The sequence below is a fragment of the Melospiza georgiana genome, chromosome 13 (assembly GCF_028018845.1).
Source record: "Melospiza georgiana isolate bMelGeo1 chromosome 13, bMelGeo1.pri, whole genome shotgun sequence".
Taxonomy (NCBI): domain Eukaryota; kingdom Metazoa; phylum Chordata; class Aves; order Passeriformes; family Passerellidae; genus Melospiza; species Melospiza georgiana.
In genome coordinates this window covers 13,420,291-13,445,295 of record NC_080442.1, presented here as the reverse complement: position 1 = coordinate 13,445,295, position 25,005 = coordinate 13,420,291, and the positions used below count along the sequence as shown (strand labels likewise).

Below are 25,005 nucleotides of genomic sequence, written 5' to 3'. Positions count from 1 at the left end.
CATCAGAAAGTGACCTTCCACACCATTGCCTTCCCAGCATGGACATGAAGTGACAGCAGCATCTTGGTCCTCACTCAGAGATAGGCACAGGGTGGCTGCACCTGCCTTCCCAAGAGAACTCAAACCAATTTCACATCTTTCCGTCCCCCTGCACACTCTGTGCACCACCAAGTCCGTAAAACAGATTTCACCCAAGCCCCCGCTGTCCTGGACACAATGCAGGGCTGGAGGGAGCAGACTCAAAGCTCTCCTGGACAACCTGTGGATGCAGTTATGTACTCAGAAGGAACACACATCCACACTTGTGCCCACAGAAGCTCACACAGGTGAGAACCACCAGCCCACTTGTCTCCATTACTCTCTCAACAAGCAGAAGAGGACTGCACTCCCTCCAGCGGGCTTTGCATTGTAGGAATAAAGCCACAACACCTTTCCACGTGTGCTATAAGAGCCGGGCAATCCTGGAAGGTGCCTCCTGCTTGGGGAAGGCGGCTGCACCTACCTTTCATCCCAAACTTGGAGCGCCGGCCATACTTGTTGATCATAATAAAGAGCACGACCAAGAGGACACAAGCAAAAGCTGCCAGCCCAACCGCTATGGAAACCTGGAAGGAAAAAGCCTTAGAGTCAACACAGAGGAATTCAGGGGTTTAAATTAGAAATACAGCACCTCCTTGACCATTTAGCCTTTCTGTAAGCTCACGTGCATGCCATGGGACAGAGAGAGAGAGAAACAGCAAGCTTTTCCCAAGGTGGCTTGTGAGAATTTTCAGGGAGTTGTAAGGATGTGATAACTTGTTAAGTATAAACAATCTGCAGGTGGTGTTTTTCTACTTTGTCTTTCTGTTCTTCTCAAGGATGGTGTATGAGGAAGGTGTTTTTGTTAGCTAGCCAATCAAATGGAATCTATTGTATCACTCTATAAAAACTGTGGTTCTCTTGAATAAAGCCTTCTTTGCTCTTTCTACAACACAGCCTCCTGCCTGTTCCTGTGTCATTCTCAGTGCAAGAGTGACAGGCTCACATTATCTGTGCACATATATAGCTGTGATATCCACAGCTGCAGCCCTGTGGATATCAGCTATGGAGGAAAACACAAGCTAAAGCAGCAGGGCCCTGACACAGCTTGGAGGCATTGCAGGCTTTTTGCAGGGCTGGGAGGTCTGGGATCTTGCCATCAGTGATGCTGTTCTGGTACCAGGTTTTCCCAGCCTCTCACTCCATATATCTTCAGGAAAAAAGGCCTCTGCTCCAATGCCTGGGCTCTCCCTTCACTGCATCACATCACAAGCCTCCATTCCTGACATCAGCTCTTTGCCATGACATCACAACGCTGAAGCTATTCAAAGCTAGCCGGGAGCACAATTCTGCCCGCATCCAAAAATCCCTCAGGACAGAGTGAGGGAAAACAACACAACACAAAGAGAAAACAGAAGAAAGTAAGTAGAACTAAGGAGTTTTTCCTTGTAAAACATCCGAGTTTTCCAAAGGCCTCTAACGATTCCCTATTGATTGTAATTTTACTAGTAAATATTTATAGTAGAGCAATGTCCAAGCCCTTCACTGGAGCTGTGGTTCCACTGTGGCAGTGTACAAGCAGGGAAAGAAAACCTCTTTGCCCTAAAGGGTTTGCCATGCCAGGCTCATTTTAATATTTATGAATATTTATTCCTTCCAGTCTTTGCTCAAAATACTTTTTATTGCATTGATGTAAACAACAATTTCTCTGGCATGTGTCCAATTGTTCTGTACTAGGTCTTGTGATGCATTTAGACTGCTTCCTTTTACAAAACTGTATTCTGCTATAATAGAAAATACATCATTTAACTAAGAAGAAGTAATTTCATTTTGCAATCCTTTTCCCCGCTCTCGGTACATTTGTTATAATATTTTTAAATTTTTATTTTACACTCTATTTTCATCCCCAGTTTGTTTTCTGTGCTTTATATTTAATAATCAGTGCACATTATTACCCCAGCCTTGCTGTTCAAAGCTTCCACTTCAGTTAAAGGAGGTTTTCTGTTAGATGAGAACTGAAATCAGGGTGTACTGAGTTTTGCTTATTCTTTTGACACCTCATGGATTTCAGTATCTTAAAACTTTCACAGAATTAGAGCAATTGTGTAATGTGCTAATTTTTTTTCACACTTTTTTCTTCTTTTTTCTACTAGGATTCAGCAGAAGAAAGACAATGCTGAGCTCTGATAAACCCTAGACTCACTTTCCTTTTTCATTTTAGGCATGTCCTACACAGCAGGAGAGAGGGCAAACAGACATTGATAGAATTGAACCAAACCAAACCCAGGTCCCTCACCAGGGTAATCTTAACAGATCAATAACAGTCCAAAACACACAATTTTCCTGCTTGTTTGTTCTCTGGGGCCACTTTTTAAGAGTGAGAATTCCTGACCCTGCCAGCAGAGACTTCACAGGATGCCTTATTTTCAAAGGGTTCCCTGGTTCCACACTGCAGACCCAAGAGGATCAGATGGTTTGTGTCAGTATTTTACCAGCCCAACACAAGCCACAAAATCCCTCTGATTGTTGTTTGAGTCATAAAGGAAGAGATTTCCCTTGCAAACCTCTCAAAACAGCAGAGAAATACAAATACTGAGCAGTTCCGTAGAGAAGAGACCAGGACTCACCCCAAAAGTGTCCTCCTCTGGTTTGTGGGTCACAGTGATGGGTGGGGTGGGACTCACTTCATAATCACCGACTGAAACCAAAACACCAGAGACAGAACACTCAGTGTGGCTCCCGTGGGACTCCCAGCACATTCCAGCAGCAGTGCCTGACCTAAGGAGATTCGGTTCACCCCTAAAAGAGGCTGAAACTTTCTGTTCCAGAAGGCACAAATCAACCATCAGAGAGTTCCCTTTCTCAATCAGCAGAGAAAACACAGACCAGCACTATGCTGATGCTGTTCCAGCCTCACAAATGAGAAACATTTGGGTGCCTGGTGTCCTGGAATAGGTTCCCACCACCCTTGAGCTCTCCTCCTAGCTTTCAGAAATCTTCTCAGCTAAGTGGGGTTAAAACACAACTGACCCCAGCAGAACTTGATCTGAGCAAAGAGTAAGCTGAATGCTTTTTGTGGTGTGTGGTGTTTTGGGAGGGGAGGGAAGAATCTGCTGAAGAAACATGACAGAATTGAGTCCTGCTTCTCATCCCAGCCCACACCAGAGAGATGTTGTTGTTGGGGACAGCCAATCTGCATGAAATTAAGATCCCTTTTGCTAGAGCACAACCAACCATCATTTCCTTTACAGGACCTTCTTTGGGAACCACAAGAGGCAGATGAACAACTCCTGGTCTCCTGAGATTATCAAGCTGGTCACAAGCTCCCCCAACAATGTTCATGCACAGGGAAGCCAGGGCTGTGTGCAGCCTCCACCAACATGCCTCTGGATTTCTCCTTTTTGCTATGTAAATCACAGAGGGGAAGGGGAAGGGGAAGCCACAGAAACAAACCAGCCACAGAATTCAAAAGGCAAGGAGACACTTACTTGAGACAAAGCTGTCCGTACTCTCTGTGGGAAGGACAAAGAGAGAAGCAGCACAGTTAGCAGCGCAGCAAAGGGAGAGGGGTCTCCTTCCCCACCCACTTCAGATATCCTCCACCCCAAAGAACCCAGGAAAAAAACTTCTCATATTTTTTCCTCTTGGGCAACTGTTCCTGGAAATTGCAGCAGATTTGCCAGCAGGACATGCTGGAGATCAGGATGGAGAACCTTGGGCTGAAAGAGGAGGGGAGGGATACTACTGTGAGGCCAAAATGGAGACCAAGTAGCACTTTTGAATGACTGGTAAACATCCCTGCTTTCAGCAAAGCTCAACAGACACACAGGGCTCTACAGGATGGAGGTGGAGGGGAGAGAAACAGGTTTGGCCTTGCATGGCAGTGTGCACCCATGGATAAAATCCTTCAATGATAAGGAACAGCTCCCATGGAGGAGAGCCCAGCTTGGGGCTGGGAGTTAGAGGAACCTCCTGTGACCTGCTGTTGATGAGCCACTCAGAACAGGTGATAGCTCCTGAACTGGACAGGGAGGCTGTGGCTGTCCAAGAGCTGCCTCTTGCCCGAGACAAGCAGAGCAGGCCCTGCTGTCAGCCTGCTGGCTGCTCCAGTCCATTCAGCAAAGCTCCTCCAGCTCCAGAGGTGGCTGAGGCCCCAGACAGTGAGGCCTAAAGCCCTCGGTGACACTCAGTTTACACAGAATGAGAATCACGTCAGCTTCCAATCCGCTCGCCCGTGTAAGAAACTGAGCCTGATATTAACTGGATATTAACTGGAGTTTGCACAGCTTTGCTGGCACAGGAGGATGCTGGAATGCTCACACTGGAGCAAGGGTGAGGTTTGGAAGGGGAGTGTAAAACAAACCCCAGGTGACAAACATGGCTTTCCAAACCAGGGGGAAAAACCTGAACAAATATTTTTGTTTTCAGTCAAGCAAAAGAGCAACTTTCCTTGGCTTTTTCTAGCAAGAGGAAAAGAAAAAGAAAACAATATTTTATTTGGAGCCTTTTTCTTCTCTATTAAGGCAGAGTCTAGTCATAAAATTCTTGCTGCCTCTACATTTTCCCCTTTCCATTTTTCTCTGCTGGACTAAGCAATTTCAACAGAAATGCACAAAAAGGTTCTTTTTCCATTAAACCCTATTTTTCCAAGCATAAAAAATAGCCAAGGAATTTCAGCCAACTTCAGTTCTGCGAGAAGTTCTCAAAGAACTGAACACTCATCACAGGTACATTAACTTCTGTGGATTAAATAAGGAGTTGCTAGCCTGTGGCAGAGATACCAATGACAACGTGCAATGAGATTTTTACAGGAAATTACATAAATCTGTCCTGGGAGCCACTGCCCTGCAGCATCAGAGAGAAGGCAGATATGACATGTCCCAGATCCCAGCTTCTAACAGCACCTTGCTCCTCTAGCCTGGAAAGCAGAGTGTGGCCTTTTACCAATGAGAGGTTTTTGACCAGGGAGTGCTAAAATCCATGGTCATTGTTCCTTTTCTATGCTGAAAAAGTCTTCCAGGCACTGTGCTTTCATTAATTAATTAAGAATAATAATCTCACCCTGGGTAGTGACAGCAAAGCCCTTGCATGTGTGAATTGCTGTAAGCAACAAGGGGTTTGAATGAGCCACGCTGGGGAACCTTCAGTGTGTGGCATTTTCTGAAGGAATCTACCTTCAAATGGGAAATTATAAACGTCAGCTGCAGTGAATGTATGTGCCAGCTGTGGTAGTGGACGAAGCAACAAGCTTCAAGGAAAGTAAATTACATCCTGCATTGGGCTGACAGGGTCTGCCAGGGTGAGGAATGGCTTGGGACTTTGGATCAGAAGAAATAAAGGAAATGGGTCAGCTGCTGCTGAGAGATGGTTCATGGTCAGTAAGCATCCCACACCAACATGAGCCATGAGTGGAGCTGCATTCACAAGGGCAATATTTTACATGTATTCACAGAGCCCCATTCTCCCAGAGCCCCTAACACAAGATGCTCTTCAAACATCAATGTGCTTTTCCACACCACAGCGTGGCTCAGATCCCTTTCCAAATTCAGCTTTCCAGAACAGCATCTCTGCCTCCCTTTCCTGCAGGTCCAGCACCTACTTAGGAGCTGCCCTCGTTTCACAGATGGGGAAATTGAGTCTCAAAGGTGGGACCTGACAGAGCTGAGACTGCAAACCTGTGCGCCTTTCCTCACCCACCTACATTTGATAAGCTCTTCTGCCCTGACAGAAGGAAACATAAATAGGTCAGATAGTCAAACAGGGCAGCATCCTTGAAGTCAGAATACAAATTTTCCACTCCCATCCATATCAGCTCATTTGTTCAATTGTCAGATCTTCAAGGCAGAGATTTGGGTTTGCATTTATGATATTTGACCTGCGGGAAAACTCTGTGTACATATATGGTGTGATATAAATAATAAATGAGAGTACCGTTGGTATTTTGCTATATTTAGCAAACGCCCTATTTTGCTGGATTTTCTTGGGCTGCAGGGGCCAATTTAGAGCTGCCACTTTCTCATGGCATCATTCCTGAAGGCAGCACAGAGATCTTAACTCCATGATGGCCAGCGTAGTATTTCACTGTCAGGGATGCTCCTACAGAGCAGACAGGCCAGCACAGAAGTCTCTACAGTGCTTCCCAGAGATGAATCTTCATATCCTCAAATGGATTTTTTTTTGCACTTTAGCTGTGAATCACCAGGGAGTGCAACAGGGAATTCCAAGCAATCAGTTAAGAAATCCCAGCAAACTGATGCAAAGTGACTAATTGAGCTGTCGCATCTTTTGTAGCCCTGTCATCCTGGAATTGCACATATTGCATTTGGAAAGAAAACAATCCTGACACCGCTGCATCCAGCTTTAATCATTTCACAGATGCAAGCTGGAAGTAAAAGAAACAAAGGGACAGGCTGCATCACTTCAAAGGCTTTTCCTTTCTACAGCTTATGACTACCTCACAGCAGAACACTTTCTCTAGAAAAAATTCAGCAATGTCTTTGGGGCACACAAAAGGAAATCCAAAATAATTGGGCAAATTTACATCCTATTCCCAGGGAAATTCCTAAAGGTCTTTAAATAAGTATATAAATACACTGCAGAATATGCTACAAAATAAAATGATCTAAAGCAGTTAGCACCTCTCCCAGCATTGAAGAGTTCATGTGACACCATTTTGGAGGAAAATCATACTGGCCAGAAGAAGAGGCTGCCAGGGGTCACCTCTTCCAACCTGATGTTCAGACAAAGCCAGCTGGGGTTGCCAAGGCCTTGTTGAGGTGCAGGGGCCATAGCAGGACCTTCAGATTGCAAGGAGCCCTGATGAGACAAACTGAATATCCTACCTGGAAAAGGCTTTTCAAGGAAGTGTCCTTTGATGGTTTGGTTGGCTGAGCCCAGCTGGTTGGTGGCCACGATGGTGTAGTTGCCATTGTTGTAGTGGGTGGGTTTGTTGAAGAGCAGGCAGCCCTCAGACACCTCCCCTTGCTGGTAGAACTCCATGCGGATGATCTCGGTCTCGCGGAGCACCTGGCCGTTGTGCAGCCAGTGCAGGGTGGGAGCTGGGTTCCCGTGCACTGCAAACGCAATGCAGTGGTCCATGTGCAGCACCGGCTCCTCCAGAGTAAGGATGCGAGGGGGATCTAGCAGAGAGAAACATGGCAGGCTCACAGCAACCTCCACCCAACGCCACCACTCTGTGCACACCACTGAAAACCTCCAAAATCACTTGAGCCTTCTACTCTTCCCATGGATGTCTGGAAAGAAGCAGTGCTGTCATGAGAACCTCTCCATCCTCCCTCAAAGGAGGATCTGAGCCATGGCCAGGCCTCTTGGCCTTCCAAACTGGGGTATAAATAAAAGCCAGGGATGGAAATTTCACCAGCCCAGAAACAATTAAGCTCAAACTGTCCTGTCAACATCTACTGCTGCTCTCCTTCCCCCAGGGGATCCTGGGGAGACTGCCTGTCCCCGTTAAGGAGGACACAGTGACGTAGCACTGCTATATTACATTACAGATGTGCAAGGTGCCCGTGGGAGGTCTCCAGTCACACAGAGCAATTCTGGATTGCATAGCTGTGGAAGCAAACATCCCTCAGGGACTGATTGTCCTTGGGGGCTTTGACTGCCTGAATATCCCAAAGGAGTTCTCACTCGCCGAACAGCCTCCAGGGGTGTTTTAATTAAAGGGAGTAGAGTGGGAGAGGGATGAGAAAAGCAAAAACTCCACCTGCAATTTATTGCATATGCACTGTCTTCCCCTTGGGACATGCCGAGAATTCAAATGTTGCTCTGCTATAGCTTCTGAAACCCCATTTACAACGCCTACACCTAAGGTCCCAAACCCCAAGGCTGGCAAGGTCTGAACTAGAAGAACAAGTTTTGTGCGAAGATACATGACACAATGATGTATGTCTTCCCTAAAACTCTCCTTTTCCTGCTGCCATCCAGCTGCAAAGACATTCCGCATCCACGAGGAAGAAAACCAACATACCAAATTTCACCCATCTTCATGAAAAAAGACAGTGAATTTTTAAGTCATGAAACTGACAAAAGAGAAAAAGGTGCAGAGCTGGTTGGAGCTCAGCAAAATTCTCCCAGCAGCACCCATCTACCCTGAACCACAGAGTCGTGTCCCAGCCACCCTCTCTCGTCCGCCAGCCCAGATCCGCATGTGGCTTGTTCATATTTCCTGGCAAGGGGATTCAAAACAGGCAGCCACCTACATGCACAAACCCAGATCTTTCCAGTGTAAAATTACAGCCTGACTGATGGCTCTGTGCAACAAGACCAAGGGTAGCAGAAACTGTCAGCAGCTCAGAGGATTTCATGGGTGAAAATAAGCATGGGCATGGTGCTGCTGAAAGGGTGGAGGAACAGATGCTAAAACACCGTGCAAAAAACATCCATCTGCTGACCAGTCAACTCTGAGCTGGGCTGAGCTTTAATTACCTCCATCCTTCAGTCCATCAATAGCACTTATTGGAAGGAAGATGAAAGTAGTAAAGCATCACACAGGATGAATGGGTTTACCAAGAGTAGCCAGAATCCCACAAGGGTCTCTGCTCTACATGGCAAGGTTGAGGTGAGGGACTGATTTTCAAACTACAGAGTAAGGGCAAATATTACAGACACAGCAAAATAGAGCAAATCTCAGCTGCTTGAGACCACAAAGCTGTGTAAACTTCCTTTTAAGGTCAGGGGTTTGTTATATTAGAAAGCACAAAGAAAGTTGAGCTACTTGCAGATAAAAGTGAACAGTTCAAATTTGACACGTGCACATTTATATGACATTTGAAGTTTAACTTTGTAGGATCTGACCTGAGAAAAAACCCTTACATTCCTGAAATTAGTGGCAAGGTTTAAACTGTCTTTAGCGAGGGTGCCATTGAACCTTCATATAGCACCAAGACAAGAAACTTTGCTTTTGTTAAGAGATTTTTAGTCCCTCTATGGCTTTCCTTTAGTCTGTTGAATATTCCAATACCCAGGCAGGAAATTCCCACCACCATCACTGTGGCACTGCTATTCCTTCCCTGTTCTTGTGCTCATTTCTGGATTAATGGAGGCATCAGGCAAGCAAAATTACTGACATTTGAGAGGGAGATCTGTGTGAGGATCCACCTCCAGCTCAGCTCCTCCTAATCTTCACACCCAAAATCAGTATGACACAGGTAGCAAGTGGCCATGCATTCAAGCAGCTCCCAGGGCAGCCCCTCTGGACTCTGCATGGACAAGGGCTCTCCACTGGTACTTACAGTAGACAGTGAGCAGCACACTGGCATTGCTCATCCCCACCACGTTCTCAGCAATGCAGGTGAGCAGGAATCCATTGTCCTCACTGGTGACGTTCACCAAGGTCAAATTGATGGCATGAACATTGGTCCAGTTGAGGTTGGTCTAAAAATCCCAGAGAGAAATACAGACAGAAATCAGTGTCTGGTGGGTCCTTTTCTCCCCTCTACCAACCCCAGAAAAGGAGCATCACAGTTTCCATGTGAGGAGGTCTCCAAAATCCAAAGACAGAAGGAAGGTATTTCCTCACCTGATCAAACACAGCAAATCTTGTAAATACTGGGAAGGGGACACCCATGGCATTGTAGCACTGATAAACATGGCCAGCCTCTAGAAAATCTTACTTAGCTATTGCAAACAGGTCATTTCACTGGAGTTCCATCAGAAGACACATGAGTTCATTCAATCAGGGAGCACTGAGCTCTGAAGCTCTCTCATCTTCACTTTCTGACCATACAGAAGGAAGGTTTTGCTCCCTTCTGGGAATTCCCTGCTTCTCATGTGGATAGATCATGGCTTAAGCTTTCCTTTGGATACAACAATTTCTCTTTTCTCAAACCATCTGCCCTGCATGCACTGGCCTGCGAGACCCTGGGGGCTGCTTTGGCAGAGGCACAGGCAGCACTGGGGTGCTGCAGCCCCTACCTGGTGAGTGTTGATGGAGTGGAGTTCAGCCACTGTCCAGTCCACGTCCGGCAGCGGCGATCCTGAGCCGTTGCAGGTGATGACCGCGTTCTCCCCTTCCCGCACCGTCAGGTTCACGTGGCTCACACTGATCTCAGGAAGGTCTAGAGGAGCCAAAAAAACTGCTCAGGTCCGGGGCAGAATTTTCTACAGCCAGGAACAGGAAGTGTGCAGACCCAGATCCCACCAAGCTGTTTTCCAAATCAACCTCCAGCACCCTGAGATGAGTAGTATGAGGCAACAGAATGTCTATGCCCTACCAAGAAAAGGAGGGGTGTTGGACATTGGACATGTGGCAGCTGAGGAGACCCTCTCATCAGCTTTGAACCCAAAAGCTGCTGTCCAGTTCTGGCCACTCTTTCACACAACTCCCATACCCATCTGTCTACTCCCACGGAAGCTGCTCACGAGGCCAGTCACCTGGGATGAGAAAACTGTGTATGCTGGGAGAGGATCCAAGGCATCCCCACCCACAGGGACAAGGCACAGAGCACTCAGCATTCCAGGTGAAGGAAGTGTCCCTGTAATTTATAACAATCAGGAAAAGATGACCAAGGATGTGTCCTCATATTAACTGCAGCTCTCCTAATAGAAGGTGCCCTTGTTCTTCCTCAGTGGTAGCAGAGGGATTCACTGATTTATGGTGGCTCTGATTTACACCAGATCTTGCTTGCTGCCACTGGCACCAAATATCCTTGTGATGTGAAACAAGACAGTGCTGATGGCAAGAAGGCCAAAGAGTCTTCTTGAATAGGGGAGGTTTTCAGAGGCAAATTGAGCAAGAAGGGCAGGAGGAACTGACCAGTGGTCCCATCCCATCATAGGGCAGCAGCATCCATCATGCCAAGGCAAAGTCATGGATGGGGACACACACACCCTTTCATGGCCATCAGAGAGTGATACCAGGAAGGAAGGAGTATTGTACTGATTAGGGTGATGCCAGAAGAAAGAAAGCAGCAGTCAAAACCTGGTAAAGCTGCATAGGTGGCAGGAATAAGGGAGAGGGAGATGGGAAGGACATGTATGTTCTTCTCCAGAATGAGCTGGTACCAAACATGGCCAAACCAAGCCATGCCTGCCCTCAGCACCAAAGGACAAGGATTAATAAATATCCCTGGAGTCTTAATGCTTGAACAGAAGGACTCCTCTGGAGGTAAGCAGACCACTGTGGCTCCCTGCCCTTCCAGGAGTTTGCATGGTCAGGGGAGATGCTTGCCCTGCACACCAGCACATTTTTTCTCCCAAATCAGCACCCTGCTGTCCCTTATAGTCTAATGCCACCATTGATGGAGCCATCTCTCCTCCTCTCCCTGATCCCTAAGGATTTTTTTGTTGTTGTTTAATTCTTGCAGCTTATTCATCCCATGTGGGGCGGAAATTACAGCGCTCTCAAATCTTTTTAGTTCATCCACACAAAGGCACACTTTGGCCAATTTCCAGAGCTTAAAGGGACAGGGTGAACTTGGAAAAAAAACCCAAAAAAACAACTAACCAACAAAACAACAAAAAAACCAAGTCATGCAAATCTAAACGTGCATGCTGTTTGTCTACTACTGCTACAAGCAACAAGCCCAAATCCCTAGTACAGAGGATGATTATAAAAAAAAATAAATCTGGTTTTCCTCCTTTTTTCAGCCTGTGAGTTTGACAGCTGCTTGTGTACAGACAGTTTAATTGCTCTGTGGAAGGTACATCTCTTTTTCCTTACTCTGCAAGGGATGCTTTCCAGTAATAGCAATACCAGAGCAAAACCTGACACCAAACAGGCAGCTGATGTGTGAACAAGGTGAAGGGAAAAGGGATAACTATTGAACATGCCTCGTGTTGCTCCTGGGGCCGTTGGACTCTTTTAAACATCAGCAGGAAATAGAAAGAGATATAAAGTCACTTCTGGCTCTTCCCTACAGATATGGGATTTCAATTGAAAAATAAAACAAAAGAAAATGAATAGAGACATGTATTTCCTAAGAGTAATTACAGAAGATTCTGTGCCAGTGTCTTTTAACAATATGCTGCTTCTAGGATTCATTAGGCACAGGAAGATGTGCATGAAACAGCTCTTTTCAAGACATCACACAGCCTCACTACAGACACTTTGTCAGGCAGCAGCATTGCAGTGAAGAAAATGCCCCAAATCACCCAATATCTTTCATAAGCACATTAATAGCAGCCTCACATTTACCCAGATATTCTATTTTTAATCTACAAACTATCCCAACCAGCTTCAACCTTCTTGTTCTCAACCACATCATTGAGATCCTGCTGCCTCAGGCTGCTGAAGCTGAGCTGCTGGGTTGTTCAGGGATCCCTCCTGGCCTCCCTCATGTCCACCCCAGGGATCCTTACCACACTGGGTGATGTTCATCTCCTTCAGGGTGATGATGGCTGCATCCATGGTCATGCAGTAGAGATCCTGGTACTGCAGGTTTGCCTCGCTCTTCTCCTGCCAGAGCTGGATCCAGCGGATGTCACAGCTGCAGTTGAAAAGGTTCCTCTCTAGTCTCCTGTGGGCAGAGAGAGGTGAGAGAGGATGGTGGGATGGGGAAGGATGAGCAAAGCTGCCACCTGGCTCTGGGATCCCCAAGGAGGGCAGCCACCATGCATGTGTAAAGCTGAAGTAGAATCTTCTCTGCGTTATCCACCTGGGGTCTTCTGGCACTTATTGCTCCCGTCTTTGCCACAGTCACACATCCCTGCATTCACAGTCTCCTTCATGAGTGTACACAAGGTTTTACATCTCCCAGGGCAGCACAAAGACACATTCACTGTCTCTCACCACAAGATCTGCACTACTATGGCTTGGTCCCACTGTAACCCAGACACCCAGAAGATTCACCCCTCAGCAAAGGAGCAGACAGCTCTCTACTGCCCTAAAATATCAATTTACACCTTCCAATCCCACCTCAGTGGTGGTCCTAGACTCTGCTGGGCAAAGCACAATCCAGTCCCCCACAAGCACTCAGAGGAGCTGGCAGCTTTTCTCCCAAGTTCCTTGTACAAACACAGGCTCCTGGTGACCCAGAACACAAGCTAATGTGCAGGGGAACATGCATTTTAATCAAATCAATCAGCACTGTGCTGAGACCCTGCTGACCTGGCCAGGAGAAATGGAAAAAAGCACTGCCTTTAATGTACTTCATTTAAACCACACTTACACATAGTTTATATACCAGGAATGTTTATTATAATTGATTTTCCAACTTATTAACCATTTCATTTACATTTTTAAAGCTCTGCAGGTGTCTGTGGACATGCAAGAAGGCCAAGTCCCAGCAGAGAGAATAGTCCAGAGCTCAGCCAGGGCAGAGCTACCAAAGCTGGTTGCAATAACTTGAGCAAAACTAGGAGATACAGCCTGAACAAACAAAATATCTCCCCACACAACTGCAAAGCAAAGAAAGTTGGGATCAGCAGTGCCAAAGATGAGCTCAGTCACCCCAAAGCAGAAGGGCATCTCCAAAGGTCAAACCATTGTTTCACGTGATATCTAGATCCCCCGTCATACAGGGGAAAGCTTTTTCCCTGCTCTGTTCCACGTGTTACTGCAAAATTCATGCTTGCTTTTACAAAATTAATTTCACCCACTAACAGGATTTGGAAATGACCTTCCAAACATCTGCAGCTGCTGTTTTGTCAATGCAGTGCTGAAAAAGGAGGAACTGAAGGGGTGTTCTGGAAGCACCCAGGGTTGCTTAACCTGAACCCTAATGATGCCACTTTGCATTTCCAAATACATCAAGATGTCATCTGACCTTTTTTTTCAGAGCAAACACTGAGTTAAGCTTCACTCTGTGGCTTTTCATTAGTTCATTTCTTTCCCACCAAAGGCACATAAACCTCTGTGACACAGGTACAAGGCTCAGACAAGCAACTCAAAGGCCAAAGCACTAAATTTAACAGACCAGAGCAGATTAGTGCAGTGATTTGAGTGATGAGACATTCCCTGCGTGCTCTGACAGGTACTGCCAGGGCTTTGCACAGGCTTTACATCCTCTTCTACACAGCCATAACCTCCCTCTCAGGAGCCCCCCAGAATCACTGACACCAACAGGACATGGGATGGCAAGTGGGAAAGGGCAGGGCAGGGAACTGGGGGTGCACCCTGGGACCTGGGGGAGCTCAGGTGCAACGGGGGAGAAATTCTGCTCTGCTGCAAATATCCTCACAGAATGAGGCTGCTGGGAGAGCTGCTGTCCTAGCACTTAAGGGCAGCTCTGTGAGTAATAGACAGCAGCTTTCCTGGCCCATTGTTAATTCATGAAGGGCCATGAATGATACAGGAGCCACGGGCTTCAGGGCAGAGCTTGCCCACAACCTGCCCCAACACCAGCAGTGTAACTCGCTCTAATCAAGACCCCCAGAGGGGCTTTTGCACAAATTAACTCCCATCACAGGCTGGATGTACTGAGTGCCATGGGCAGCTGGCACAGCTCTGCAGGTAGAAGGGGCACATATGTGCACCCGTTGTCCCTAACAGGCATTGCTAAAGCATTCCTAACATGCAGAAAATACCCTTTCCTCCTTGCCTGGTGCCTGCCTTGCTATGCCAGCCAGCTCCCCAGGGAGGAGCATAGGGAATTCCACACTCACATTGTCCTAAACCCACCCAAAGACCTTGGTTTAGGACATGAGTGTGGAATTCCCTATGCACCTCTCTAGGTGGGACACATCCAGCACAACTTAATCCTGGAACGAGCAAACAAACCCAAAAGGCATTTTTTGCATGCAGGCTGCAATTGCTGCCAAATCGTGCTTGGCTGCAGGCACTCAGGAGCTGTGCACACCCCTTAAAACTGAAAATGCCTGCGAGAAATAGCAAATGTCACAGCTGCAAGGGAGCTGGGCTCTCTGCACAAGCAAAGCTGCTCTGGCACTCAAGGAGTTAATCCAAAAAGGGGCTGAACCTGCACCTCAGACAGAGCCACTCACCAGCACCATGAGCAGAGAGTGATAGTAGGGTGTACTCAGGCCACAGCCCCTTCCCTAAACAGGTACAATATGTTTGGGAAAGAGAAAAATTGTGGCAATCATGCCATGAGCTGTCATTTGATGAGACAATGACCCATTAAAACTGAAACCCTAGAGCCATGCAGGTGTCAAGTCAACTCTTCAACAAAACTGATGCTGCTGGTGCCTGGTTGAGCCCAGCTCTGCTCCCTGCAGAGAGCTGTACCCACTATCTCCCAAAACTGCCTGGAGAGCCTTTTTAAGGTGGACCAGTGTGGGAGACAGATGCCATCAACCCTCCAGTGTGTTCTGGAACAGACAGGGACTTCACACACACAGCAGTTTTTTCCAGACTAGGCAGCTAAATGAGACACATGCCCCGTCCCATGCCTCCCTACTCATCAGCCAAAGCAAAGCTGTCTGCAGCTAAAACCTCTCAGAGGGCAGCAGAGATCCTTGCCACACTTCTTCTGTCTGTTTCAATTCACATGAAATTCCTGCCAAGGTTTCATACTCTTACAATTAAAATGCTCTTCCTATCTTGGGACTGAGGCCACTTCCCTAAGCTTGAGAAAAAAAAAGAGCGCGCAACAGAGAGAGAGAACAAAATCTAATTTTTTTTATTCCTAATTATTTCCCAGAACCAGGGCTTCTCTTGGTGGTCCAACCAAAACTGTTATTTCTGAGCCCCTGCCAGAAGGGGCTGGGATAGAAAGGGAAGGACTGGGACAGGGAGTGGTGTGTGCTGTCTGACAGCTGGCTCAGCTAACGCAGAGAGCGGGCAGTACCCACTGCCCGGCCACAGCTCTATTACTGGGACTGCTGGTGGTGATAAGTTTCAAAGCTGGAGGCACAGACCATGCAAAGTTGGACTCATAACATTAACAGAAGTGCTGCTGTGCCCCATCCCCACCAAAGCCTCTTGCTGTAGCATTGCAGAAATGTACTGCAGGGCAACTTGGCAGGCACTGCTGGTATTAGAAATGCTGATGGGTTGGGCAGAGCAGCAAGATGTTCAGGACTACAAGGTTTTATACAACCAAAGACGTAATTGGATCCAGAGTCTTAGGTCTTTCCGGGAAGGAATTTCTTGAAATGTCAGCTCTAAGCTCTCTGAGGATATTACAAAGGAAGCCAAGGACATGACAGAGGAAACCAGCTGTGACTTCTGGATAAGAAAGGCTCTAAGTCCAACATTTATGAGCTGTTGCATGTGTCAGATGCTTCTCTGCACACACTCAGCTTCAGACTTAGGAGAGTTGTGCACTCATTAGCCTGAGCCCTGCTGGTCAAGGTCAGCCCATGCCATGGGAATTAGGGCTGGAGTTACTGGAAACAATTCCAAGCCTTGTTTCTGGCCAGAACGAGCAGGAGATAATACTCTCTGGAAGTGTGCCTCATTTTTGCCATCCTTTCTTCAGTGAGTCAGCAGGGAAAAATCTCAGCTCTGTTGAACAAGAAATTCTTCTTTAAAGCATTACCTCGTTCACCAGGCTGTGACACCTTGGATGCAGCCGAGCAGCAATTTCAAGCCCCAAGTTGCCATCCACCTGCCCAGCACTCTTCTGATCTTTACTCCTCATTGTTCGCTGTGAGTGGCTTTGTCAGGTCTCGTGTTCCCTGGCAATCTCCATGTCACACTCAGTTGTAGCTCCTCTCCTCCCAGCACTCTCCTGGAGACAATCCTCTTGCTGCTTCCCTCACCACATGCTCCTCTGCTCCGAGTTGCCTCGTTCTAAGTCACGGTTTTGGCTTGGGTGCCTTTCCTTCCTCTGGAACCACGATTCCCTGATAGCACAGGGGCACAGGAATTCAGTATAAGGCATCTCTGGTGGGCCTCTGCACCCACTTGTTCCACCAACCCTCCACACGGATGTGGAGAAGGGATTCTGGCCAGCTTCTCTGTGTCCCTGGAGTCTCCTGGCCTCTCCACTGCTGTGCACAAATGCTGCTGCTCAGCCTGTCTTCCCAAGGCTGGTGTCTCTGCATTGGCCTCTGCTGCTCACCACCTTCTCCCTTTCCACAGAGTTTTGGGCTCAATTTCAAGTCTTTGGCTGATGCCAATCTGCAACTCCCTTTCTAGCTTTCACCAGTGTTTCACACTCGCTTTATGTGGGCCATGTATTCCATCTCCTCAGGTTCTGGAAGCCTCCTTGGAGCTCAGTGTGCCAAAAAACTCTCTTACTCACCCATCCTCTGCATTTCTAAAAAAAAAAATACAGTATTTCCCACTTTTGTGGATCCATTAGTAATTTCTCCCCAACGTGGAGATGTGCTCTTCCTCACCAGCAGGTACCATCCTTCTAGCTGTGAGGACTACAACCACCTCACAGTAGGTAATGTGTGTTTACCTTAATTCCCAGCATCTTTATGTGAATGATTATTCAGAGCCCATGGCTCAGGCCAGATCTCTGTGCTGCCTTCTTTCCAACAATTCCAAGGTTCAGCATGGCCCCAGGAAGGATGCTGGAGGCACATCCCTCTGCCCCTTAAAAAATGACATCCATGGGGGCATCAGATAAAATATCCCTCTTCTGCTGTGTTTGGGGATCAGCATCACCAAATTATTCTGGTAATCTTCATCCTAGCCATGCTTATGTGGATGAAAGATCTCTAGTTACTCAGAGGGGAACATTTGTCAGGAAGCATCTAAAGCAATTCTTTAGGAAAAATGAACTTGACCAGGCTCTTAGTCCAGCCCAGCCAGCAGCAAGGCAGTCCCTGTGGGCTGGCACATCTGTAGGTCTAAATTGCTCACTGGAGCTGGTGGCAGAGGTTGCCAATACCCTTTTCAGAGCCTGGAGCAGGAGAGTTTCACCTGAGGCTCCTGCCCCACATAATGCCAAGCCTCCCTGTGGGACACCAGGGACAACACACACCACATCAGAACTGCTTTTCCACCCCACCACGGCTTCCTACCAACCAGCCCTGTGATCTCCTGTATTTCTTTGTGCACGATTTCTTTGGTTCATTGGGATTTGTTATCTCCAAGAAAGCTGCTCTGAGCACAGCTCCAACTGGAGCCAAGTAATTCAGCTCCTTCATGCTCGCCAAGCTGCAGAGTGCTGGCCCCAGGTGACACCATCCAAAGCCACCCCAAGCACACCAGCTCCCTGCCAGGATCATCATATCAGGACAGCACAGATGGATTCATCAGGTGAAATACCCTTTGCTGCCCAAAAAGCAGCTTCTCAATTCCCTTTGTGCTTGGTATTGGTCTTTTGAGCCCGGCTGGAGCTGGCAGACCTGGGACGTGCCTGAAGGAACAAAATATGACCAAATGAAGCAAAAGCACATAAAAACAAGCCCCTTTGGATGTATTCCCATTAATCTGCAGGCTCACCATTACCCCAGGCCCTGCAAGTGCCTCCAGCTCAGGACTGCAGTCCCATTTGCTCCTCCACTCTTGGGTCTCTCTTGGGTAGCAACCATCAATCTGAGTTTTGCCAGACAGTGCAATGACAATAAGTAAAGGTCTAAGAATACAAATGACTCATGCTATTAAACTTGAAACCCGAGCCAGGCTTGAAAAATATTTAGAGCTGTAATCAGCAAGGAGACAAATTCTGAATTCAGCATTTTAACTCTGCAAGCCAAATTTCCCCATTAGAAGGGCGTTTCTCCATTTTCTAATATCACTATTAGTATTTTTCATTTAAAAATTTGACAGAAATAAAATACACTGCAGTAACACCAGTGATAACACACTTACTCCCACTTGAAAGACTGTCTTTATTCTTTCATAAGTCACTTCTAGCTTACAGCTCTATTGATCATCAGTGAGGATGAATGGAACTTCCCAGGATCCTCTGGGACAAATCCTACATATATTTTTTTTTTTATACCCACCAAAAAACTATTCCTAAAATTCAACAAAACAGGTCATCAGGGCAACGCTCCATTGATTTCATGTCCACTTATTCTTCAAGCACGATGCTGAATGCTCTATCAATAATTCAGCAGGCTGAAGGCCACCAGTGCCCCAGGAGACACAACTATCTCATCATCTCCCACATCAGAGTTGGGAGGTGTCTCCATTGCTGGAGAGAAAAGGAATCATGGGCCTAAAAAGCAGGATTGCCTTCTTGTAAAGCACGTGCACCAACTAAGGAAAAGCAGTTAGCCCTACCCTGCGACAGATGAGAGCAAGTGTTTGAAGAGATTCACTCAAAACCTGGCCTAGTAAGTATTTCTAATGTGCTCACAGAGTTAGTCAGCCATTTACTACTCCAAGCATGACTTGTTCATCATCCCGACATTAATTAGCCAGCTGCTGTGAAGTTAAAAGAGAAGCAGTTCTGCTCTAGTGCTCCCATACCCAGGAAAGCCTCCCAAGGATGCTGCTGCCCACTGGAGTTTTAGGTAATTATTCTCTGGCTTCAAAATAACTCTATTTGGAAATGGTTCCTCCTCTCAGCCTCCTGCCTTTTCCCAGGAGATCCCCCCAGGGTGGGACTTACAGTTCAAAGAGTCGCAGTGTCTGGAAGAGTTGCCATGACAGAGTGGTGAGCCGGTTCCCGGAGAGGTCTCTGAAAATTAAGGAGGAAAAAAAATAAAATGAAGTAGTCACTGTAAATAATTCTTCCTGCACATGGCCCTACCACCTCCACAGAGCTCATCGTCCTCCTCGATGGGGAGGCTGTCAAGCAGTTTAGAACCCAAGTTCAGATTTCATAATGAGAGATTTTAATGAGGACAAACCCTAAATGAAAGTTTCTCTTCTTGGTTTTTTTTTTTTTTCTTTTAAGGGTAAAAGTGATTTATATCCTGCTGCAATGTTAAGGAAAAAGAAAAAATTCCAGTGTCTGATTCTTGCCCATGATTCTGGAGCTCAACCAACCATAAGCGAAAAGAGCAAGTCTAATTTCAGAACTTGAACAAAAAATTAAGTACAAACCTCACGTTAAAAATAGTAACAGCCAGGTTCAAATGACAGCACGATGATTACCCAAGGTGTTATCATATGATCTGCAGTAGCTGTGCATTCCAGGTGTCCCGGAATGGCTGTGTGCTGCTTGCACCCAGGGGTACCACTGCTACAGCAGCCAACAGCTCCCCATCCCTCTCTCCATCTGCCCAAACTTGCAAAAACATAAATCTCATCTACCTGGGAGAGCTTTGCAACCCAGCAGACATCTTCTCTTTAGCTGAAAGCCATAGAGGATGAAAGAATGTAAAAGGAACTGAATTAATAAAAACAAGAGAAAGAAATGTGTCTGGAGCAGGGTGAGCAGGAGAACAGCCCCTGCTTTCTAACAGCACAAAAAGATGGTAATGAAACTCATTCTGTTCTGGCCAGCCTGAGAGCCACCAACCCAGTGACCAGCCCATGGGTGAGTGAGCAGAGGAATGGGTGATCACAAGTTCTGGGAGAGCCCCAAATGCCCCATATCTCTTTGCTGGTCTCCAGAACACACAGGAGGTGCTGTATCACATCCTTCACCAAATCCATCCCTGCTGAGAGCCACAGGCAGGCAGGGCAGCCCCTCTGCCTCAAACCCACAGGGAAGAGCAATGAAGAGCCAGAGACATCAATCACCTGAGGTTCACTCAGCTCTGGGCTGGCCAAATGGGAGGTGCGACCCAAGGCAGTCCTGCTGTGCAGGGCGCAGCCCCCAAACCCTGTTTGATTTGCAAATAAGTGCTAAAACCAAGAGAGCAAAGCCCTGAATGGCTCCTGCTGGCACAGGTCTGATGCACGAGGATTTGGGATGACAGATTCATTTCTTCCCTTACTCCGAGTTTCAGCAAGGGAAAAGCAATTCTGGTCCTGTCCCACCTGCACAGAACTCTGCAATTAGGAGTGGGGAAGCTGCTCACACAGCAAAGCTTTGTCCCAAAGGCTCTCCACGAGCCTGGCAGAAGAACAAGCCCAAACACAATGATGGCACAGTGCTGCCTTTTTAAATTCTGGCTCTGCTTCACATCAGACTATCCCGCTGTGGGAACCACAGCAAACCACAGGTACCTCATTTCACATGACTGTGATCCCACCATTCCCTCGTCTGTAGACAAACTGCTCCCAGCCTCTGACAAAGGTGGCAAAAATGGCAGGTAAATCTAAGCAGGGGGGAAGAAAAAGATTACAAGACTCCCTCCTTCATCCATCCCAGAGCACTGAGCACCTGGAAATTTTGCAAAGACAGATGAAAAGTGGGAGGGGAAGGAGCAACTCGCTGTTACTGAAAAGTGAGACAGTAAACTCCCTCCCCCAGCCCAGGGAGAAGAAGGAAGCGTAAAGGGGATGCATGAGAGACAGCAAGATGTGGGAGAGAGGCAGAAATGCAGAGGAGGGAGTGAATCTCGCTGGAATGTCCTTTCTCAAAGGTCATGTTTTGCTACATTAGGCAGAAATGTCAAGAGAAAATTGGATTCTGAAAGAGAAGAGAAAAAACAACAGGCTTTCCACGCAAATAAGGGAATCAAAAATAGCATGATCGTGTTATTACAATTTAGGACACAGAGAGATGGAGAAAGGATACATCCTCACTAATGCAGGGGGCTTTGCCAGGCAGATGTGCTCCACTCCTCATCTCCCACAGTGCCTGGAAACCAACTCCTACCACCTCCTCCCTCCCCCAGACAATAACCCCCAGCCAGCGTTAGGGACAGAGGAGATGGCTCTGCCCTTGCTCACATCTGGCAGGAGACTCTGTGCTCAAAGGGCAAAGCCAGGGTTTGATCTGACCAGACCCTCAACTTCTGCAGGGCTGGGCAGGGGAACACACACCCACAGCTCCATTTCAGATCAGCCTGGACACATACAGGGAGGAACACATCTGTCACTGGACACTGACACCTTGGGTACTCCAAAACGTCACAAAGGTCCTTCCTCAGGCTCAGAGACAGGCCTCAGCACAGAGACACAAGCACACATTAAAAACGCACCATTTCGGTCACAAAATCTCCAAAGGTCAGAGATGCCAGCACTGGGATTCCACACACAAAAGGGAACAGCTACTGACTTGTGCTGCAGAAAACAGAGCTCCTCCAGAGAAACTGCACTGCACAGCAGTGATTTCTGCCCAGAACAGATCCATCCCACCTGCTGCATGGGACAGGTTTCCTGGGGAAGGGAGCATGTGATTCTGTAATTAGAGATGGAATCACAGTACGTGCACATGAGGAGGTTAAATTATGGCTCCACAGGTGAGGCTCTGAGCTCCAGCACTTTGCAACTCCTGTTTGGTGATTGCAAGGTTCCCCACAGTCACAAACCTCAGCTGCACACACCAAGTTCCCCAGTGTTCTGTACAGCATTAAATGGGGAGGGTTGGGGAAAATCAAGGCGCTCAGATCCAGACTTAATCCTCTCACAGCTCCAAATCAAGGCCTCTCAAAGGCTCATTCTGCCTTCCTGCAGCCATTTCCAAGCCTGTTGCCACCTCCAAATCCCTGTTACAGGTGTGACAAGAACTCCATCACCCTATGCTGTGGCTAGGCAGTGCCAGCTTCTCTCCTTCCTGACCCATTTCCTTCTCCCTCCTAGCTGGCTGAATTGCACTACTCATTTCTCTCCACTCTCTCCCAGATATTTCTCAGCCTCAATTTCCTTATCCATGCCCAAATTTCCTATGATCTTCCCCACTTTTACACCCTCCCACACCAACAGCAGTGCCCCAAGAAGAGCTGCTACTCCTGTCCCTTACTCATTCCTGAACATCCTTTGCAAAACTTCTCCCCTCCAACTGGACCAAGAGCTATTCTGCTGACCTAAGATGTCTCTGAGCAAAACCAAGTCTTCCAAGCAAAATCTGCCCTTTGACAAGATTCCTTTCCCTCCACAAAAGGTGGATGCAAATGTTCTGCAACAGCAGCATCATCAGAATTTTCTAGCTTGAACAAAACAGCTTTTTCCCAACCTCCCTTCTACCATCTCAAACATTTGAGAAAGCTCTTACGTGAAACTAGAAAGAAATAAGAAAAAATAGAATCAGCCAGAAGCAGACACCCAAAGCAGAAAACTCTAGTCTGAGCAATTAAAATTTGGCAGAATTATAGGAAAGTGGAAGCAGTCCTGTAGCAGTGTGCCAGACAATCTTTATAACAGCCTATGCATCAGTTCCACCTGTAACAAAACACATCAGACATCAAGGAAACACAGGCAGAGGGAGGCAAAATGCCTTCCCTGCATTTTTCTCAGCAATGAACAGAAGCAAGTCTCTCCCAGGACAGATCTGCCATCAGCACTCCTGGAACATATTCAAAGTGCTTCTTTGCCATGGGACATTTTCTCCATCACTCACAAGATGCTCTTTTCCATGGAGACAGTCTCTAGGAGTAGCTGCCAGGGTGCTTTTTGCCTCCAAGAGGAGTTGAGTAGGGAGAGGGGGTTGGAGAGAGCTCACCTGGACCAGGTCCAGGGCAGAGCCACCCAACCCACCCATGGCTCAGGCTCAACACCACTCCACAGCCCTCCTGCTGCAGCAGCCCTGCTCCCAAGGCTCCTGCTCCTGTCCCCAGCAGCCCTCTCCATCATCACCTCAGGGATGATGATGGATCACATCATCACCACTGCACACCTCAGGGACAGGCTGTTACACTGAGTGACAGCTAAATCCCAGCTCCTGCTCTCTCCCTCCCTCCATCCTCCTCCATCTCAGGGGGGAACACGCCATGTCCCACACACTCTCCCACAGGCTCTGCCAAGACCTTGCCCAGGGGGGGTGACCTTTGCCATTTTGTCACAGCATGAGTGACAGATGCATCCATGGAGTGCCCCATGGAGTCCTGGACAAGCTCCTGGGGTTAAAGAAGGGATGGGTGAAGGTGGAACAAAGAGGAGTCCAGATCCGCGCAAACCAGAACAAGTGGACTTTAATGCAAGAGGAGACAGTGGTTTTTTTTTTTCTTTTCCCTTAATTACCCAGCAGCCAAAAGTGTTTCCACTATTAAAGCCATTTTTACTCAGCTAAATTAAGCCAGTTGCCTCATTAATGACACCAACAAGCAGGAGCCCCTGTAATTAAACTGTAAGTTATTTTATGCAGCTCAGCTCGACGCAATGGCAGAAACGCTGCTGCTGGGGAGGGACCCTGTGCACCTGTCCCTCCTCCACGCAGCTCCATCCTCCACTTGCCCTTGTTTCCAAGCTGACACATTTATTTCTGCATGGGAGAAGTTTTTCACACGTTTTAATAACATGGTGCCACTATGAAAATCCTGACTGGGAGGGATTAACTTGCCAGAGCAGCTGGGGCTGAGGGAGCACGAGCGAGTGCCTGGCAGCAATGAGAGGAGAGATGCACATCCTCAGCTGTGGTCCCCAGTGCTGGATGTGCTGGTGGCACTGCATGTGACTCCCTTGATATTTGGGCACAACAGGTGCTTCCCATCATCTCACACAGCTCACAGCAGCCTTAGCTGGGTGCTGGCGGCCACAGGAGAGGAGAATGTCACAGCCTCACATGCTGCTGTAGGGGCAGCTCTGTTCAGGCTTGCTTTTCCCTGACAGATAACTCCAATGACCTCTAAAAGCACTGTTACACTCCCAATCACCCTCCCTGCCTTCCCTGTCCCCCTCCCTCCTCTTCCTGTTTAGTAAGCAGCTTTGCTCATTAAGGGAAAAAATGTACTGTCCTCCCTTAATGAATGTGCTAAAATTACCCCAGCAAGTCCCAGAAGCTGTGGCAGGACAGGCCTCCCCACAAATCAGGCTCTGCAAATATTAGACTTGATTGGAATTTCCAACAGCTCAGCCCCAAGTCCCAGCAGGACATGTTTGAGACAGCCTGAAAAAGGACTGGGCACTGCCAAGTGCGTGCAAGCCTCGCATGCCCGGAAAGCAGAGTGGGCAGAGCAGGATGTGCCATTGGACTGGTCAGCCTGGGATTTCAGAGCTGCCAGGAGCTCTCCTGGGTTTGCTCCCTCAGCACCAGGACACGTTTATTGGTGCTGTGGAGGAGTGAGACAATTAACAGAGGTCCTCAGCCATGGTCTGGCATTACCCACATTTTGCTCCTCAAGCAACATCCCAGCACCTCCAGGGCTTTTCTGACCCCAAACACAGCAGAACCAAAGAGTCTCCAAGGTTCAATCTTCCTTTGTGTGCTTAGGCAGCAAAAC

The 25,005-nt window shown here is 47.6% G+C and overlaps 1 protein-coding gene across 3 annotated transcripts in view; it reads right to left on the bottom strand.

Annotated features, from left to right (window-relative positions):
- NTRK3 (neurotrophic receptor tyrosine kinase 3) overlaps positions 1-25,005 on the bottom strand; it is a 218,343-nt gene that overhangs the window by 146,698 nt on the left and 46,640 nt on the right. For all 3 annotated transcript variants that reach the window (XM_058033644.1, XM_058033645.1, XM_058033646.1), the window contains exons 4-11: positions 19,401-19,469; positions 12,340-12,497; positions 9,955-10,097; positions 9,273-9,414; positions 6,861-7,157; positions 3,507-3,530; positions 2,646-2,716; positions 503-605 (exon numbers count right to left, since the gene is read on the bottom strand). In XM_058033644.1, the coding sequence (XP_057889627.1) occupies positions 503-605; positions 2,646-2,716; positions 3,507-3,530; positions 6,861-7,157; positions 9,273-9,414; positions 9,955-10,097; positions 12,340-12,497; positions 19,401-19,469 (1,007 nt within the window). The remainder of the gene's footprint in view (positions 1-502; positions 606-2,645; positions 2,717-3,506; positions 3,531-6,860; positions 7,158-9,272; positions 9,415-9,954; positions 10,098-12,339; positions 12,498-19,400; positions 19,470-25,005) is intronic.